The 21,089-nt window shown below is 43.4% G+C and overlaps 1 protein-coding gene across 18 annotated transcripts in view; it reads left to right on the top strand.

The window, feature by feature from the left end:
* Positions 1 to 18,392: 18,392 nt before the first annotated feature.
* Positions 18,393 to 21,089, top strand: part of TCF7L2 (transcription factor 7 like 2) — a 173,360-nt gene continuing 170,663 nt past the window's right edge. For 16 of the 18 annotated variants that reach the window (XM_050976060.1, XM_050976055.1, XM_050976054.1 and 13 more), the window contains exons 1-3: positions 18,393 to 19,310; positions 19,636 to 19,702; positions 19,886 to 20,010. In XM_050976060.1, coding sequence (XP_050832017.1) covers positions 19,122 to 19,310; positions 19,636 to 19,702; positions 19,886 to 20,010 — 381 coding nt within the window. In that variant the 5' untranslated portion in view covers positions 18,393 to 19,121. The remainder of the gene's footprint in view (positions 19,311 to 19,635; positions 19,703 to 19,885; positions 20,011 to 21,089) is intronic. The other 2 variants (XM_050976049.1, XM_050976050.1) reach the window with 2 other exon arrangements.

Here is a 21,089-nt window from a genome sequence, read left to right on the forward strand (position 1 = left end):
CAGGCTTCCAAACACTTCTGATAGTTTTACTGCTGAATGGAGAGAAAAATGGACACATTTTAATCATTAAGCACTGTTTTCTTAGTGGTAGCTCTGTCCATAAAGATACTGTCTATGAAATCCTTTAGTCACAAGAAATAAAGTCAGTGATTGATTTGTATTCTGCAATGCACCCTCTGGCTAAAACCAAGTTATAAGTACCAAATGGTTGAGACGGGGCTTGTGAAAGGGCAGTTATGTGAGTGGCGCTAGAAGAAAAATGTTAATAAAGGGCAGTCCATTGAACTGAGGTTAAATACTTTCATACTTCTCAACCAGCTCAGAAATGTCCCTGAATTCTCATTAAAAAATGTTCTTTATAATCTGATATTTTACCTTATTATGGAAGAGGGATCTTGATGATCAAAAATTATTACTTCCTGGAGGAGAAACAAAGGTAACAAGGATATAACTTAAAATCCTTTATTATTTTCATTTTCTTAAACATTTATCTTGTCTTTTTGTTCATTTGTCTGGGCTTTATTTTTTTTTTTAGAGTTTAGTTGCTTTTTAAAAAGTGAACTTGAAGAAGTTCAGAGGCTTGTCCCTAATTGTGTGCAGGCTCTTTAGTGCTCCTGAGGCAGAGCCAAGCCAGGAGGGCAGCAAGTCTTTCCACTGCCACACCAGGGACCAGCCCCACTAGCAGCCTTGCTCAGCCTCCTTTCTCACATCCCAGAGCCCTCAGCAGCACACCCCCAGAACTACCAAAATCCACCCAAATCTGTATTTGAGGCTGTGGGATTTTCCATACTGACCTGGATACAGTTCACTAAAATCCCGTTTTCAGGTTAAAAATGGCAAAAATCCCAATATGAAGTCCTTTTGGGAAAGGACTTTACAGAAATCATCAAATGCCTGTTAAGTGTTTGAGTTGAGGTTTGGGATGTCATTGAGTCTGGCTGATGAAGAATGAGCTTGCAGGAGTTGATGCCAGGCACACAGTAGAAAACTTGGGCTTAAACCAGATGATTGTGTGCCACACAGGTAGGACTGTGGACCTGGCACCTGGTACATCCCACAGTTGTGCCAGTTTTCAGCTGTGCCTCTGTGTACAACCCAGGCTTTGGAATGCTTTGAGGACGCCAGCACCTCATCTCTAATTTAAGCTCATAGAAAGTCCCAGGGAAGTTTTCTCTGTGTTATCATTGCCAAGGGGAATGACTGATAAAAATGGTGTGAAATGACAGGTCTGGTGAGAGGATGCACAAGTGTTGGGAGAAGCCCTGCAATGGCCACGGGGATGTACTTGAGTGGAGATTCCCCCTCAGTGGCCTGCACAGCACTGACCTGATACAGCAATTGGACTGACCCCCAAAAAATTGTTGCAAAGATGATGTCTCCTCCTTAAGAAGGGGTGTCACATCTTTCTCCTGCATTAGGAACCAGCACATACCTTGATTTTAAACCATACACATGATAAGCCAACATTTGTTTTAAATTTTAAATGAGCATAAAATAGCATCTTTATAAGTGCTTGAGCCAATGCCTGTTTAGTTACAGATGGCATGTTTGAAAGCGAGGGCATGTTTGATTCCAGGCTTTTCTTTATAAACAGCTTAACCTTTTTTGTTTAACAAATGCTAGGTTTCAAACAAGTCTGTCTGTATTGACTGAGTAGCGTTTCTTCTGTTACAGAAGTGTTTAATCCTGAGAAAACTCAGATCTGAAAACCTCTTCGTTGGCTGAAATGTTCAAAGATTTAACAAATTCAGCAAGTGGGAAAATTAATCTTTGAATAGAAGAAACAATCTGACAAAATAAGCCATAAAAGTAGGTGCCAGGTGTCGCAAGGAAGTTCTTAATGCAGCACTTGCTTAATGTATACTCAAAATGCATCCACTTTTGTTCCAAGATCCAACAAAACATATGAAATTGGGTTACACCAATTCTCTTGATCTATGAATCTTCCACTGTGTCAAAAATAATACACCAAACAAACTTACATGTAAATGGTGTGATAAAATGATCTACCGTATATATTATCATCCATTAATATTGTTGGGGCTAATGCATTTCATCTGTCACACACTTTGTTTTATATTATCCCCACCTTACTAAAAAAATACCATAAACTCTGCTGGGTTGACAGCCATGCAGGTTACCTGCTGGGAAGCAAAAGTCCAAGGACACTGTTTCCTGCCACTATTTTGCCCACAGCTGCAGGTGGAGAAGGAAGTAGCACAGTCAGGTTTCGGGAAAAGGTGTGCTCTGCTCTGGGCATTGCCACTGTCCTTTGGACATGAAGCTTCATTTCTTTATGCTCATCTTCCTCTTCCACTGAGTGTGTTTGTAAATAAGTGGAGCTGCACCTGTTCTCACAGTAACCAGTGTGACATGCCCCACACTTGGCAGAAGCCTTCAGGCTCTGTAGTATAGCATAGTAAGTGAAAAATAACAATTCATAATAAGATGAGAGACTCTGAGATCACTCTGACCTTGAATTCTCTACTGTCTTTTAACAGGGAGAGGGTGAAATTGGATAGAAACAGCCCCCTCATTTTGTGTAGAGCCACCAATGACCCAGGCTGCATTTGAACCACAGCCCCAGAGGCGAAAGGCTTTGTGTCTCATTGCCAATTCACAGCAAGAACATAACTTGAGCCCACACACTAATGCTAAGCAAGGGCTGAGTGTTACTAATCCTTGTTCACATATCTACACCTATTAAAATCACATGTGTGAAGGTTTGCAGGACTTGTTCTTTTACTGTAATGATTTGGCCTTTCATAAAGTGTTTTTAAATAAATTTTTAAAAAAATGAAAAAAAAGGAAAAGAAAAAGGCAAATGCAAGAACAATATGTGGCTTTCTTCCTCAGACATATTGTGCTGAATTGTGTTGTTTGGCTTAAACTGAAACATGTTTTTAGAAGTCTGAGAAGAATGTTTAGACATAATGATTTAAAAGACTCATTATCACAGGTGCTGCACTTTATTCTCCAATTCATTCTTATTGTCAGAAAACCACCTCCACAAAGGCTGCCTGGCAGTGTCTCTCCCACTGGAATGCTTGCCCTTCTCCCTGGCTGCATAATGTGTGGAGGCAGGATTATCCAACTCACTAAGCATCCCTCTTGGCCCATGGGCTCCAGGATGATGGTGAAAATCTACTTGGATAAGATCTTTCAGATTCTGACTTTCAGTGACCCTGTGACAGAACAAGACAGAAAACTGCTGCTTTTTAAAATGCTGGGTAGTTACTTTCAGCTGCTAAAAGATTTCCTCATTCCCGACAGAATTTATAAGCATCCATTACAGTTCTTTTTTTCTTCATGTAAATTATGAGTATCAGACCTGAAAACCGTAAAGAATTCTCTTGGAAGACCATTTATCCCTCTTGATGTTTGCACCCCATGGACCAGGTGTTTTACAAGTGAGACTAAGTGGAGTGATGGAAAAGGAGACTGCTTTAAAAATAAATATTCTCTGATTTTTTCAGCCAATGACAGCAGCCAGGGGTGAGCAATGGAACTTGTTTGCCCAGTGTTTTTGTGAGTACAGTCACAGTGCTCGTAAGTTGTGTGTTACAGTTACAATTCCTCATGATATAACTCCGAGCCCTTTAATGATAACTGTGAAATCATAAAAAATAAGTCTCTTCCTTGTCGTCTTATACACCCTACTGTTTTTTTCCCTGATGCTTCTGGGAAATTATTTTAGGTAAATCACATCTGTCTGGCAGTTCAACAGCTTGAAATGTAAAATGCCAAGACTTCTTCTCCTGTGCTCTCTGTACCCATAATTCCAGTCCTACTTCTTTCACTGCCATTCTTCGATCCGTCTTTTTTTCCAGCTTAAATTCCTCTCATAACTTCAATAACGTCACATATCCAGGATCTTGGTCATCTCTTTTAAAAAGTCATCTGCAAAGTGACCTTTTTTTGCTATTGCTATAAAATCACAGCTTCTGAAACCCAGTGGTCTGTGGGGCATGAATGGATGTTCTGTTTGGAAGATGTCCAGTCATGTCATTCCAGCTCCAAGTTGTCACTTCCCAGTGCTCCTACAGGCAGCCAGTTTTCTTGTTAGAAGAAAACAGGACAAAGTGTTTAGATTTAAAATATATCATTATTTTACTAATGCTACTTTCTCATATAAGCAAATAGTGTATTTTTCATATGTTATGCAATTATGGCTAAGAGATGGTCTGTGTGGGATGAAATAAAAAATAATGGTCCATGAAATCAGGGGTAGAAGGCAAGGTATTCACAAAGCAATATAAAGAATTTGTCTCCATTATACAGATTGGGGAGCCCACATTCATTCTTTATTAATATTTTCTGTGTCTGTTGCTGAATTTTTCACACAAATTTAACTTTAGAAAGTGACGTGGCCTTTCACTGCCATGTGCATTTCACACTTAGTAGGAATAAAACCACTTTGGTTTTATAAGGAAATAAAACTTTAATGTAATGCGTATGAACACATGTGATCAAACTCAAGTAATCAAATCCAAGTCCTGTCATCAAGAAAAAATTCGGATCCTAAAACCAAATAGGGCCAGGAAACCTCTTAGAAGTCTCCACCTGCACTAAATGTCAACACCTGTCAGTCAGTATCAATCCCCAACTGATGTCAGGTATCAAAAATCCAACATATTTGTTGCATACACCTGTACTCTTCAGCTGAATTCCAGGAAAACCACCCCAGACTCAGCCAGAGCAGAGCCAATCAAGCGGTTTGCTCCTGGTGAATCTCTAATGAGCCCTTGGGCGCTGGGTTCTGTGAGTCTGAATGGGCCTCAGTGCAGTGGTGAGCTCCCAGTTGATTTTTGGTTTTAGGGAATGAATATTTTCATTTGAAGCCGCTGCAAAAATTATTTCATGCTGAAAACAAGCATTTGTGGATCTCATAAACAAACAGTATAAATAAAGAAGCCAGCCTTCAAGTGTGACTTTGTTCTAGAGAAATATTAAATGCAGTGCATCACACACACATTCACAGTCACTCTCCCCACCCCACTTAATTTACACTTTCTTTTATTTGCAGGCTTTTAAAAAAGTATTACCCAGCATAGCACAATTTGCCATCAAACCAAAAGGAAAAAATATAACCCAATACTTCACTCAGAGGTTGGAAATGCTGCAGACAGAAATTGTTAAGTCCTTAACATATCAATCCAGAGTTGTATAATTCACATCCAGAGCTGCTAGCAAGTCACAGGGGGGTGACTTAATATGCTCCCCAAAGTCCATTATGTTATCCATATCCAGGAAGATATCTGTGCCAGGGCTTTCTTGAATCAAAGCAATGTCCACCATTCTTCAACTGTGAGCCTGCTGAGATTTTTTTTCCCAGTTTTTGGCAAATAGCTATCTGGCTCTAGTACATGCCAGATTGACGCACTTTGTGACTGATCCCTTAATAATATTCAAGTCTCCTAGTCCCAGAACACAAAAGCTCAGCAACTGCTCAGATATCTACCTCCAATATTTTTGCTGATTCAAAAAAAAAATCCTATTATCTCCCTCCCCCAAAATGTACTCATTCTCTTGTGCTAGACCTCACAATTTTAATATGGAGGGTTTTGGCTTTCATATAATCTAATGATAAATGGATTTGTTTTCTGTTTTAGCAAATGTAAAGAGAGACTACAAAGGAAAGACAGAGAGAAAGAGAGAGGTAGGGAAGAGGAGAGAATATGTGTGAGTTTTACACTTGGGGGCCACATTGCATCTATGCAATATCTTCTAATACATGTATCATATTAAGATGCCCTGCATGACTTCAAGGTTTCCTTTACCATACACAGCTATTACTCTTAAGCCAAACCTGTGTGTGGAGCTGTTTTCTAACTCTGATTAATAATTCCAAGGATATCATTGCTAAAAACATTAACAACCACCTATTGTAAAAAAATGGTTTTTAGAAATCAGAAGCTAAAAGTAAACAGACCAGTCTGGCTTCATTTCTTATGTTTTTATTGCTAGAGCCCTGTGAGACTCAATAGATGGAACTATTTCATAACATTGTGCTGCTGTATAATGCTCTTTAGTTACAATATCATGATATATTAATACATATCTACCCTTCAGTCTTCAGCAGTTTCTTTCATCTGAACATATAAGATCTGAGCCACTTTTTTTTTCGAGTCTTTTTTGATTTTGGACCCCTACAAATTTCCAGTGAAAAGTATAGCATTTCCTTTAGCATTTCCATATGCAGAGATTGCTCCACAGCATCTGCAAACCCATTCTCCTTAACCTTTTATTAGTAAGGGTAGCAGGAGTCTGTAGGTCACAGACTGAAAATATTTTCTAAGACCTTACAAGTTAATTAAAGTACAAACCCCTCACCCATTTGACCAGCAATACCTCCAATTTTCAAAGGTGCTAGAAAAGGGACAGAGAGGATCATTGTCTTCCCAAGAACAGCCCCATAGATGGAAACTCCACCTGGGCCACTGAATTTCCAGCTTCACTGTTAACCTTCATTCTTCTTGGGCAGCAGTAGATCTGTCAGTGTAAACAGTGGGCACAGAGATCTGGAAATTTGAAGGCTACTTGCAAAGGAAGCCACTGAGGCTTGTTGCTTCACTAGTAAGATTTTGCTGTATTTTCAGTACTACCAAGGCTTTTTAAAGTGTAATCAGGCTTTTCCCCCTGTTCTTTGGATGATATAAAAATCACTGCATCCTAGATGTTGTGGGCTTTTTCCTCTTTTTTTTCCCCCTATAGTTTTCTTTGTTTTGGTTTGGTTTTGGTATGGTGCTTGTTTGTAATATATGAAGAAGACTTAAAAATTGTAGTCAAAGCTATTTCTTCTCTGCTTGTTTGCATTGCTAGTGTAGGTCTTATCTTTCACAGCAGACTACATTGCCACTGGAGTTCTAAAAAAACAAAAGCAGGACTACCCATTAAGTGAAGATCAGAAGTTGAACAAATTGGGAAGCCACTTTTCATGGAACTGTTAAAATCCTCTGGTTTTGCTTATTTGCTTTTAACTATAACCTTGTGAAATATGCAACTGAGATTAAATCATTGTCAAAGTTTCAGCCCTTGTGCCCTTCCATCAGGATGTGTGAGACTTCCCCCTGCGCATTCTGAGATAAGTCTGCACTATTTTTGTTAGAATAGTTCATGCATTTAGAGCGACTTGTTCCAGCACAGATAAGGCAAGTGGTGCTTTATGATGTACGAGCTGGTCCTGCTGAAGTGTGTGTTACAACAGCTGAAGTATCACTTCCCTGTCTACACTGCCAGTTTGGAGTAAATTGGGAGATTCTACTTAAGCTTTTGTTAAAAAAACAAAACAAAACAAAACAAATCTTACAAATCTTACAAATCCTACAAACTCCAAGATTAACTCCTGCACAGAAATCCCCAAACTCTGCATAGGAGACCATTGGTACATCTGTGGGAGGATGGTGGGTCTGAACATATTTATTTTCTTTTTTTTTTTTTTTGTAATAAAATTGAGTTAAGAAAAAATTAAAAGAAAATCTAAAGGCTGTCAACAATATGTGCATTTTTTCCCTAATAATCCTTCCAGTTACTGTAACTGCAAGGCATATAATGTGATCTTAACTGGAAAAGGAAAAGGACTTGATATTTGTAGGTGGGAGAAGGGGTTCACAGAGTAATCTGTGTGTGACCACAGCATTAATAGCAGTGAACAAGCAGTGGAGTGAGCAGTGGGACTTGGGCAGTCTGTTCTCCATGCACCATTCCCCATGGATTCATTGCTCTCTGCCACCCACACTGCCCTTTCCCTATGGACCTTTCCTTCCATGGGTGCTAAGCTGGACTTCTCTAACAGTCATTAAACTGGAGGACAGAAATATTGTTGATGTCTCCATCTCCTGTCACATTCAGCTGAAGTTAATCTATGGTTACAAATGCTACAGCATGATGAGGTGAGCTGCTTTTCTCCAGGAAGCCAAGATAAAAGAGGTGAGATTGTCAGCCAACAAAACTAGGGAAAGTTAAACTTCATATATCTCTCTGATGAAAAACAAGCATAATAAATCTTTTAGAAAGTAAAACAAAACAACGGCGCTCTATGTTGTTAAGAGAAGCAAATCCAGAAGGATTTTACAGAAACTTTTATGAGTTCTGGTCAAAGCTATACTAGAATATCACGTATTCTATTGAATTAATGTTGGTGCCAGTTCAAGAGACTGTATCCCCAAAGTCACAATCTTGGCATTTCTCTTAAAACCAGAGTTCCTAGATGTCTGTCTCTCAAGTCTCTGTACTTTCTTTATTAAAAAATGGAAATGTCTATCCATTAGAGCCCTTATGGTCAAGATTTCAACTATGGAATGCAAGTAGAAGAGTACTGTACAGTGGCTTAATACTCCAGACAATAAATTTAGGGTATACAAAGACATTTTCTGTTGGAAGCAAGTAGCATTTTCCTTCTAGAAAGTATCTTCATTAGAAGTGAAGCTAGTGTGTAGTCTCTGCCAGTCCTGGCTGCAGTCAATGGTGAAAGTCAGGTACCATAGCAAGGTGAGTCATTGCACAGCCGGGATGTTTCAGTCTAGCTGGGATAAGCTGCTGTTTGGGCCTCTATATTAACTTTGCAGGCCACTCAGATGACCAACTTAAGGCCAGGAAAGACAAAATATTCTCTGATATGTTACTGTTGCAGATAATCTTCAAATTTGTTTTCACTGCCTTATCCTGCAATATGGAAAACACAAGCAGAGCCCTCTGCCTGTGGTGTCCCACTGCTGCCAGGGAGGAAAACGTGAAGGCAAGAGGAGTTCAGTCATGGACCACAGAACAGCAGGGAAAGGAATGAAAGCTACTCCTGAGGAAAAGGCAATACAAGATGATACTCTTTTATAGTATTATATGGCTGGAACAAGAGGAAAATGAGTTTGAAATAGAATTGCGGTGCTCTTTTCTCCTTTTTTTCTTTTTTCCCCAGAGAGGGTAATGAACAATCGCTGGAACAAAATTTGCCTACAGTGGAAGGGGAGTTCTTACTTGAAATATTTAAAACCAGGTCAGATGTCTTTCTAAATGAAATATTGTAGCTCAGCTAGAAATGACAGGCTCATGGCAGGAACCACTTGTTGAAATTCAATGACCTCTGTAATACAGGACCTCAGAGCTGAAGATCATAATAATCTCCTAAAAATCCTACTTTTATTTATTTGTATTAAGGTAGTGCTTAGATTCAAATAACATATGCTTGAAGAAAAACCCCCAAACATATTCTTAAAAAAAATTGTTGTGCTAAATCAAAACTAACATTACTATTTTCTGCTAAACATTGCAAATTCACTTGGTAAAAATAGACAGTCATTGCCAATAGAGCACATAATACCCATTTTCTAACATAAACAACTGGATTTGTGCACAGGAAGAATCTCATGGATTTTGGTAACAGATTCATACACAAATTACCTAATCAGTGGAACAGGATTTCTGCACATATCAAGTACCCAAGGCACAGTAGAAGCTCCCTGCATGTCCTGAGGTGGCTAGAGAAGGTCATTGACAACAGTTCTTATTTGTCCAGAAAAGAACAACTTAAGGTCTGATTCTGCAACCTTTTGATAACCCTCCCAAAGAGAGTGAAGTTAGTTTGGCACTTGACAGGTTTGAAATCAGGAGGAAGAAAGGAATTTCATATTCCTACAAGAAGGTAAATTGCTGCCTTGCCAACTTTCCTGTAATTGTCCTGTACTGCAACGGTCAATGTTTCAGTTATAAATCATTTAGTTCTAGTACCACAGGAAAGTATGCAAAATGGACTGCATGTGCTATTTTAGCTATGTTCTCCACTCCTGTCTGGACAAAGATTGCTTTAGGTCAGAGGGACAAAGAGAGCAAGCCTGAGGACACATGTATTTTCATAACCATGGGCACAGTTTGCCCAGGTCTTTTGAACATAGATTTCTCCAGTCTGGGCCAGCAAAGAAATCTAGAGGCCAGTGTTATTCTATCTATGTAATCTCTGCTTTCTTCTGCATTCCTCTTTGGCAAAAGCACTGCCTTAGTTCCCTGCCTTTGAGAAGGAGGCTAAGCTAAGCAGGCTGGCAAGGCACAGAAAGAAGATGGTGCCTCAGGCAAACTGTGGTGATGCCAATTCTACCACAATGCCTTGAATGCCAGATTATGTCTTCCCACGGATGTAGGAGATGTCCTAAGGGTGCTGTTGCCTGAAGAATTACAGTGGTTCTTGTACAACCTGTGAGTTGTAGTAGAAAAGTGAATGGAGCAGGTGTAAATGATAGATTTGAGCATCAGGTAAAATAGCAGACAAAACACACTGGGTTTCTTCTTCACCCACCCTTGCCCTTTGTGTCTCCCTAACTAAACAGAACAGTCTCCAGTGGAATTTTACATCTACCAAATGCCTTGAAATCCAAACACGGTGCATTTTCTGTGGGACAGAGGCTGATCACAATCTTCTGTCTTTTGGTTTGAAATTGCAACCTTCTTTCTGATCTCTCCCCTGTAAAACAGAGCTCTGTAGGATTAGGGTCCTTGGAAGGAGCTAATGGATCCAGAGAGCCAAGGTGGAAGAGCAGGAGAGCAGCTCCCTGGCTTCCCTTTTTCAGAGGCAAGCTTTATCAAGGAGAAAGTAAGTCAAGAAAGACTGACTTGAAGAACCAGAGCAGAAAGGTCCTGAGACCTTTCTGTTCTTTTCTAGTAGGTGGAGGATGTCCTGTAAATTATCCCCCTTACATATGCCTCCTGTAATGCCTGCAGATCCATTTCCTCTGTTCCTAGGGATTCTGCATTAAGTAAGGACAGGGAGCTCAGAAACCAGCTCCACTGGAGCTAATTGCAATATTTCAGGTTGCAAGAACTTTCTCAGAAAGCATCCTGTTCCAGAACACCTGACAACTGCATCTCTCCAGAGACACCATCTAGAGGTACCAGCAATAGACAGAGACTCTGATGCAATAAGTCTTGGGAGGACTCCTGAGACACCGGGAAAGCACTTGATGTTGTTGCTATCCTGATTGTCTTGGATAGCTCATTGTCACCTAATTGTGCTGTAGGAAGGTCTGTCCATTCCCTCCTGCCTGCTCATTTATGTCCTCAGGCTATGTAAACGCTGAATGTGCCTGAAACAGCAGCCAACCACAAAGTCTCCAGTGCCACTCTTTTGGTATGCACTAGCTCAGATTCCTTGTTGCAAGAAAAACCTCTGTCTGCTGATAAATGGCAGGATATTTTACAAAGAGAGACTGCTCTGCTCCTTCAGCAGAGCTCTGTCTATCTCGTTGGCTGACTTGAAACTGCTTGATGTAGCTGGGAGGCCTTTGCCAAATGAGGAAGAAAAAAAGGAAGACATATGCTTCAGGAGCTGGAGAAAGAAAAGGAAAGACCTTAAAACAAGTTTTAAAGCAGAATTATTAATCAGGAAATTATTTGTTAGTAAAATACAGTAAATATCTCTATTATAAATGGCCTGGTCAAGCTATTGGAATACTCTCAAGGAAGTTAAGAATTTTTCTGAGAACCCTTTTACTTTGTTTATGAATTAATAGATCAACTATTAATTAATATGATTGTAAGTTTCAAGTGTCAGGAGCTTGTTTGCACATGCAGTGGCATAGAGGTGCCTCTTTGCAAAATACTGGTAACAACTGCTTCTGTGGAGGAAAACCCCTTCATTCCTTGTAGTTTTTTGCAAAATGAAAATTTGCCTTTGGTGTCTCCTGAGAGGAGTGCACTTCATGTGGACCTGTGGTTCCAGCCTGCAGACCTTCCTGGGCTTAGGGCTGCGTGTTTAACTCTGGCCTTGCAGGAAATGCAGTACTCATTCACTTCCTAGCCTAAATTAAAACTTCCTGTCTTAGCCCAAAATGACCTCCTCTTGGTCACCCTTACTGACTGCATTTAGGATGGTGTCCATAGGCTGCTCTGAAGATCAGAGGGATCTGGGACAGAAAAACACAGTGCCAGAGACTGGCACACGGAAGAACATGAAATCTAAGTGGATTGATTTGGAGGAAAACCAAGGCACAAGGGAATGCACTGACTTGCCTGTGCTCTGAGGAGTACAAATACATGAGAATCTCTGTGAAGGAGCAGCACAAATACATGGAAACAGGAGACAAATATACAGAAACAGGAGACAGAGACAGGCTGATTGGGAGCTTGAGGGCAACCCAGAAGGGTAACACTGTGATGGGTTTGTTACAGATCATCTGATTAAGGTGACAAAGTCGATCAGGTCTTTACACAATTAGAAGTCTCCAGATAACAGTCCACAGTGCTACTGGGAAAAATTTACCTCTCTGACTTCAGCTGAAAGATCAAAACAGTGGGATGGAATAAGGTTGGAAAGCCTCTGGAGTTTGTTGAGGAAAACTTTGTAACACAGATGGTGGATGGCCAAAAGGTGGGTGACGGTCTCCTGGATCTGCTACTCACAAGCAAGGAAGAATTGGACAGGGATGTGATAAACAACAGCAGCCGTGGCTGTAGTGACTACAAGGAGGCACAAATGTGACAGGAGTGAAGACAAGCAGCAGAGCACAAACCTGAGGCTTCAGGAGAGGAAACTTCAGCACCCAAGATAGGACATTACAGTCTGAATAAGCAGACAATTGGATGCACACAAAACTGTTTGGATGACCAAACTCCAAGAATGGTGATTATGGCCTGAAACCCTGGTTATCAATGGCAGGTGCAGTACTAAAGGGGCCTATCCCAGGGCCTGTCCTCTTTGGCATTTGCATCAATTACCTGGAGGAGGTCTCATAACATTCACAGAGGACATTGGACATCGAATTGGAAAGTCCAATTAATATACTGTAGGGCAGAGCTGCTGTCCACTGGGACCTGGAAAGGCTGGAGGAATGAGCCAACAGGAACATTATGAAATTCAGAGAGAACAAACGCAAAGTCCTAACTCAGAATTGTCTCATTTCTGTCCTTGAAGGCTTTTGAAACCTGACTGCACAAATCCCTCTAAAAATGGGTCTGAATTCAGAGCTAAAACATGTTTTGAGCAGGAGGCTGGACTGAAGGCATCTTCACGTCCCTTCCAACACGAGTGGTTCTGTGATTGCTTGGTACAATCAAACAATCTTATGCTGTTAAAGTTGATTGTTTTAAGAAGTTACTACCCCTGTGCTGACTATTGTCATCCATCAGCCAGAATCCCTACAGCTGGAATGCAGCTGGCGCATGTTCATGTTCCTAGACCATTGCAAAACGAATCCCTTTTACCTCATATTGCAACAGACTACAAATGCACACACAGCTAATTACTGTGTGTCAGTTGAAAGGGCAGTCCTTTCTGGCTGAGGGCAAGCCCAGGGCTTTCAGCTTGCTGGGTTCCTTGCCTACCACCATCTGCTCTCAGCAATGGTTCACCTACAAGATCACCCTCACTGACATTGCATTAGTGAAAGCCAAATTATTATCATTGCATTGTCTGCATGCACCATAACATGCACAAATTCTGGTGAGGGACCAGCAAAACCACCAAGGAAAAGAAGACTCTTGCTCCAGAGCACTGACTGACTGCACAAGTGGGTGCTAGAGGCAGCAGGCAGAAGAAAGGGCCAAGGGAACCAGCAAGGCAGTGGTCTGCAAGCTCAGCCAGTGACCTCTGTGCTCCTGGTCCTTCAATGCCAACATGTATTCCTTAGAAAGTCAAAGCACACTGCATCTGGCTAGTGCTTGGTGTGTGCCTGTGACCATATACAGACATTATAAACACCTACACTCACCCTTCCTGTGAAATTAGAGTGTTTTACAACAGCCTTCTGCTTTGGTTGTTTTGGAAAACAGAGACATATAAATAAAAATCTAAGGTGATTAAAGTGTCTATTTGTAACTAACCATGCTAAACTTGCTGGTTTCACTTACTTGTTTGTGTTTAGGGTATTAGATACAGTCTGAGGCCGTGGCCAGCTATATCTGCTGCACAAATAAATCAAACTAAAGCAGCCCAGTTCTTGTAGACTGACATTAGGATAAGTATATCTTAAGAAAGTTCTTATTCAGACTTGGCTTCAGGCAATAAAACGTCATAGATGTATAACTCCAGCGAGTGAAATTTCTAGGGAGCAAATTAGGCTAAAAACATCTTCTAGAGACAGCTAGAAAGGAATCAGACACCACCCAAAAATAAGGCAAGTTATGCAGTAAATGTTTCATTTATTGGATTTCTTCCATTACTATTAGGGTTAAAAGATGGGTTGTCAATAAAAATGGTATATTTATGGAGGGCTCCGTGTTTCAGAAGCCTATTTCTTGTCATTCACTCCTATAGTGCTTGATATCACCTCATGATAAAGTGTGAATAATCCCTGCATGAATGCATATTTCTACCCATTAACGATTTTATTATTTGACAGAATTATCTCTAACAAAAGCAAGTGGTACAGCTGTGGTTTAGGTGCTAAAAGGGAGGGATGTTCCTACTGAGCAATAGGCATGACTTGGGAAGCAGAGCATGGATTGAGAACCATTAGGCTCTGTTATGAGCTTGAAAAACAATGCATGCAGTTTTTTGGAACTAATTTTCCAACGTTTCTCCATTAAATGAAGATAGAAAGTCCTCCTTTATCTAGTAGCACACAGTGACCTGGTCAGTATGTATGACATCTAAAGCCACAAAGAAATCTGGCAGTAGCACCATGATCTGGCTGTTTGTTGATATTTTCCTGTTTAACAGGTTTCTTGAATTTTCACGTGTGCTTGTTTCAGTCAATGCAAATGACTGCAGACAGGAGCCATGGTTTCTGTGTTTTCATGCTGTCATCTCGTCTGCCCTAGAAAAAATTTCCCCTCTTTGCTGGGGAAAAGAGCAAGAAGAGCCAGTACTGCTAAGACACTAGGAAGATGTGTTTGCTTCCAGTTATTGGAGCATTTTCAATATTGATTTTTTTTTTTTTTTTTTGACATTCAGAGCAGATTTAATGATCCAAGATTATTTGTGAACATGCAGATTCCTTTGAGCTGTAGGCTCAAATCCCAGCCTGGTCAACCAAAATCCTTTTATCTTCCCAAAATAAATAATTTGAATTTTACACATTGCAACCTACATTGGGACCTCTTGGAGAAGACCATGAAAACAGATTCACACCAAATATGTAAACATTAGCCAGCAGATCTAGCTAGCATTTAGCAGGCCATATTTCTCCAATAAAGGCTTGGGTCTTTGGTGAGACATTTAAGACTCCAAACACTCTTCATAAAACAGTAAATTTCCTTGGCTGCCCCATGTCAACCTCTTCCCTCTTCAGTTCATTGCACTGTGAGCTGTGAGGTGGAGTTCACATAGTTTTTCACTGCTGCTGTTCTACTGCAGGAGTCTTGGGTCCAAACTGTTGGGCTAAAGTGTAAAATGGTGACACCGTCATCGGTCACCAAACCCCATAGCTCAGATGTGGTACAATTGTACCGGGTGGTGAGGGTTACAAAACTTTGGAGAAAGGCACTTCCACTTCTCCATCTGTGATTGAGGTCAGCTTTGGAGAGAAAGACAACATCTCTTGAATGTGGAGCACCTGGCTTTGTCTCTCCAGCTGTCACTTAAAATCAGGCATTCAAACAATAAATCTTGTTTCGTGACATGGACTAGCTTGAATTTTTTTATTCTCTCCTTTTTTTTTTTTTTTTTAATATTGTGTTTCTTTCACTGTTAAATACTATACTTTTATTTTAAATCCAAGGTATCATCTGAGATCCTACTACTCAACAGCTGCTATTGACCCCCGGAGAGCTCTCACTTCCCTGACTGTGAAACAAATTGTTACACAAGGAGAAATGATACAAATCAGATGCACAAACTGTCCAAAGTGACTTGTACTACCTTAATTAGTCTGTGTTGGTTCAGTAACCATCTACAATCCTTGGACTTCCCAACCACACTCGCTGTAGGCTGCAGTTTGAAAACAAGCCCCTGGAAGTTTGCTAAAGGAAGCACTTGATGAAAACTCGAGAGCAGTTTCCTGGCCCTTCACAGGACTCCTCTGAATCCACCGTGGGAGCAAAACCCCAGCTGCAAAAACGTGCCCAGGAAGCACCTTCCACAGCTGGGGCACAGTCCCTTGCCCTTCCAGAGCCATCTTCCACAACCAGGAGCACCACTGGCACTGGGGCAAACAGCACTGAGCTCCCTTCTGGCACCATTTACTCGCGTGAGTAACACTGCTTGCACGAGCAGTCCGGGTGTGGCATCACCTCCACAAGTCACCTGTCAGTGATGTGACTCACGTGTGTGAGCCTCTGCATAATCAGGCCCTTCTTCTGCAACCAGCTTTGGGCAGCAACCAGCTCTCTCCTGAACACAAACTTTTGATGGTGCTTACTAAGTAGTTAGCAACTATGCTGGGACTGAAGCAAAAGCACGCTTGCTTAAAGAAAAATCCATAGCAGATTGTAAAAAGATCTTGGAAAAACAAAACAAAACTGTGCACTGTTTTTGTTCATTTGGATCAAATTATAGCACATGGCCCTGCAAAATAAATAGGAGTCTGTCACATTTGTATTTCTAATCTCATATTGTTTTGGGATATAAAAGCATTTAAAATCAAAAAGCAAACAAAAATGGAGAATATTTGTTAAGGTGTCACTCTGCAAGGCACTAGTTTGCAGAGACAGTAAGTACACAATCGGGGTAAATGGGGAGTGTACATGCCCACAGACAGTTATTTAGTACAATTTCTGAAAGTAAAAAGCAAGTTAGTCAAAAGACCAGCGGAAAAAGAAACTGTTCAATGCATTTGTACATTGAGTTAACAGTGAAGTATTTCATTAGTCATGTTTTTACTTGGTGTCTTAAAATAATCCCTTTTCTGTCTCCATATTCCCACTTAGACATTGTTCACAGACTTATTTATTTATGAAGTCTGAAGGTTAGTCCCTACCTGCTGAGACTAATTAGCCCTGTTCTTTGTGTCCTATGCAATCCTGTCTGATTAAATGTACACATTTGTTTTACTTCTTTTCATGCTTCCTTTCACTCTACTTCTGCTTTACTGATTAATATTAAAGTTGTAAGTTGCAGTGATTTTTTTATTTCTATTTTGTCTGCATCTTTCCCTTTAGTATGCAAATTTCTATGTGAACTTTTTAATGCCTGAGAATTCGTGTTAGCCTTCTCGATCTCTGTATTATTATTTTTATTATTCTTTTTATAGAAGACAGTTTAGCTGAAACCCCCAAACTCTCTAAATATTGCATGACAAATTGGCTTTGTTTTGGAAACCCTATGTGCTGAATGACCCTTAGCATGAGCAGCAGGTTAGATTTCTGGAGGAATGTTTGGATTATTTAGTACAGCCTGTCCCTTGCTTTCAAACACCATTTCCATTAGGCAATTTACTAATTCCCATTGAAATTACTGTCTCCCCCCGGCCCCCTCCCCACTCCCCTCCTTTTGTTCCTTGCCCATGTTAAAGTTTCCAATTGACTCGTCCATTGTTACAATTTGTCACTGCTGGAAGATCAATTTGTTTTCCCCTTCCCCTCGCCACATTAGATTCGGGGAACAGATGCCATTTCTCGCATCCGCATGACTCTGCTCCCCATTTTGATGCCGTGCGGGCAGAGCCCCGGCCGGTGCCTCCCGCAGCCCCGGCCGGACCGGGCAGCCCCGGGCCGGGCTCCGCGCCCCGCGGGGACCCCGCGGCCGGACCGCGGGTCCCCCTTCTCTTTAACTGCCCCCCGGCAGCGTGATGTTTACGCCACCACAACTTTTCACTTGTGAAGTCTGGGAGTCCTTGATTCTCCGTCCTGCCATGCTAATTAACTTCTTAGCAGTCACATTCCTTTTCCTCCTCTCTCTCTTTTTTTTTTTTTTTTTTTTACATCAAGGACCAGAAAACATTATGCCTTACTATAAGATAATTTGGAAATATCTGATCTTCAGCGAGTGATCTCACACATTTTCATCCTGCGTGTTATAACCATAATAAATGCAAGGACCAAGTGCTGCCCAGAAAAAAGGCTTTTACTATATTCTAGTGTTTATTATGATTGGAGTTTCTTACCTCCAACGAGTGGCATGAAAATGTTAACGGTTTAAAAAAAGCACCCACCGCACCACCCTGCCGTCACATGTACCCAAATAATAAGGGCACACAAACATCCTTCAGGAGAACCCGGGCTGCGGGGGGATGATATGTTTATTAATGTCCAGAATGTAAAAGTTGGCGCTCCCGGAGCGCGGAGTCAGGGACACCCGTTCGAGTGTTTTTCCCCTCGCTCCCCCCGTCCCGCAGCTCTGAGCTACGGCGCACAATTTTTAAATTTCCTTTTTTTTTTTTTTTTTTGGCCAACCTCTCCCCCCTCCTTTTGCGTGCCGGCCCCCCCAGCGGCGCCCCCGCCCCCGCTGCCCTCCCCTCGCGCTCCCGCTCCCATGCCAAAAAGGATCATTGTTAGTTTCCTACTTCCCCCACCCTCCTCCTCCCCCTCCCGCGCCCCAGACCTGTTTATTTATGCAGACGTCACCGGGGAGCCCCCGCCCTCTCCTGCATCTCATTAAGTGCCTGGTGTGTTTCTCGCTCCCTGTCAATAATCCCGGATCCCAGACTTCTCCGTTCCTCCGGATTTCGATCCCCCTTTTTCTATCTGTCAATCAGCGCCGCCTTTGAACTGAAAAGCTCTCAGTCCAACTTCAACTCACTCAAACCCGAGCGGCACAGGCTCCCCATATCCGCGGCGACTGCCCCCCCGTCACAGCTGACTTCTGGGCTTGGTTTGTTGCATTATTTTTTTTTTTTTAACCCCCCTCCCCCCCGCTGCTCCCCCCTCCCCACGGTTTATATATTTTTTATTATTATTAATTTTTCCGCGAGTGTGTGCGCGGGTGTGCGTGTGCGCGCAGTGCACGCCGAGCAGCTCCCGGGAAGAAAGAAAGAGAAAATCCCGAAGAAGGAAAGGAAGAAGCCTAAAGTCACTGGTGCAAAGGAGCAAAGAAGAGACATTTCCCTCCCCTCCTCCTCCCTCTTTTCCCCTCCCCAGGAGGAAAGAGAAGGGGAAAAAAGAGAAACTTTCACCTTGGACTCTTCTTTTTTTGGTGCAAACTTTCCCCCCCCTCTTCTTTTTCCTTTTCCCCCCCATTCCCCTCCTTTTTTTTTTTTTTTTCTTTTGTTTTTCCCCTTCCCCTTTTTGCAAAATTGCTGCTGGTGGGGTGAAGCAGGAGGAAAATGCCGCAGCTGAACGGCGGTGGAGGGGACGACCTGGGCGCCAACGATGAACTGATCTCTTTCAAAGACGAAGGGGAGCAGGAGGAGAAGATCTCCGAGAACTCCTCGGCGGAGAGGGATTTAGCTGATGTCAAGTCGTCTCTCGTCAATGAATCAGAAACGAATCAAAACAGCTCCTCAGACTCGGAGGTACGGGGGAAGCCCCCCGCGGGGCCGTTTCGGGGCGGCGGGCGGGGGCCGCGCTGTGCCCGGGGCCGCGCCGGGGCCGGGGGCGCCGCGCCGGGTCCCGCTCCCGCCGGCGCCCAACTTTCTCCGCGGCACCAACTTGTAACGATGCCTTCTGTTTTGTTCTGTTTGTTTCCCCTTCCACCTTCTCCCCGCACCTCTCCCTTCTTTTTCGCCTTTCATTCCTCCTCTTCTCCCTTCTGGCCCCCCCACCCCCCAAAAAACATCCTCCCCACCCCGACCACCCTCTTCCCCAACCGCCCCACGCCGACCCCCGGCTCGCTCCCAGGCGGAGCGGCGGCCCCCGCCTCGGTCCGAAACTTTCAGAGATAAATCCCGGGAAAGTTTAGAGGAAGGTGAGTACGCGGGCCCGGCCGGCACCGCCGCCCGCCCCGCACCGCCGCCCCTCCGCCGGGCGCCCGGCTCCTCTTTTGGGGACACTTGCTAAAAAAACTTTTCCTTCCCCCCTCTCCTCCCTTCTCTTCCCCCTGTTGCCCCCTTCCTTCCCCGCTCCCGCTCGTGTCTCCCCGCCATGTTAGCTGCGAAGAGGCAAGATGGAGGGTTGTTTAAGGGCCCACCATACCCGGGTTATCCCTTTATAATGATCCCCGACCTCAGCAGCCCGTATCTACCCAATGGATCGCTCTCTCCGACGGCGAGAACGGTAAGTGCCTTTTTTTTTTCCCCCCCCCTCTCTTTCCTCTCCCCCCCCCCGCTCCTTCCCCGGCTCCCGCCGCCGCCGCGCTCCCGGTGCCCCGCTCGCCCCGGCCCTGCCGCCGCCCCCTCCCCCGCGCCGCAAACTTTCCAAACTCCGCGGGCCGCGGCGGGAGGGGGATTGTTTACAATTCGCCATATTCCGTTTTTTTTTTTTTTCCTCCCTTTTTTTCTTATTTTATCTTTTTCTTATTTGTTGTTAATTTTTTTTTTTTTTACTTTCAGTTTTGTGGGCAGCTTTTTTTTTCTTTTTTGAGCCCTTGTAACCTTCTCTGCGGGGGGGGGGTGGGGGTTGGGGAAGAAGAAAAGCAAACAAATTCCAAACAACATCTATTTCAGCCTCAAAACAAAACTGGAAACAAATTTTAAAAAACCCAAGAAGTTTGGGTTGGGGTTTTTTTTTCCCCTCCCCCCTTTCCCTTCTCTCCCATCTCCTCTCCCCTTCCTTGGAGAGGGCAGTTATTTTCTCCCGGCCGAGCCTGCGATCCGCTCCTCCAAACTCCTCGTTTTCCATGGTGATCCGTCGCCTTCTGCCCTCCTCCGTGGCGGCTGGGCCGGCTCCCCCTCCCCTTTCCTCCCCCTTAACCCTCTCCTGCCCTCGTCCGCCCCGGCCTGCGGGAGCGGCGATTTCATTGTGCCCCTTCGGGCCGTGGGTGCCGCGAGTTGTGCCCAGGCTCAGCCTGGTCCGGCCGCCCCGATCCGCGCCCCGCGGCGTGCGGGGGCCGAGCGCCGCTGCCCTGCCCGGCGGGGCCGGGGCCGTGCCCGGGGAGCGGCTCCGTCCCGGTGCGGAGCGGGGGGAGCCGCGCTCAGGGCGCAGGGCTGAGTCCGGAAACAACTCGCCTCGCTTGGCTCTGGCAACAACAGCCGCGCAAAAAATAATCAGACAAGTCGAGCAAAATTCCTCTTGGAAGTATGCTGGCCGGAAAACAATTTGCTGAAAGCGTCCGGTTTTTTGTTGTTGTTTTTTTTGCCTTTTTTTTTTTCCACCCCCAACTTGGGGTTCACTGGCGAGGGGTGCAGGTCTGCGTG

The sequence above is a fragment of the Serinus canaria genome, chromosome 6, assembly GCF_022539315.1.
Source record: "Serinus canaria isolate serCan28SL12 chromosome 6, serCan2020, whole genome shotgun sequence".
In the NCBI taxonomy this organism is placed as follows: Eukaryota; Metazoa; Chordata; class Aves; order Passeriformes; family Fringillidae; genus Serinus; species Serinus canaria.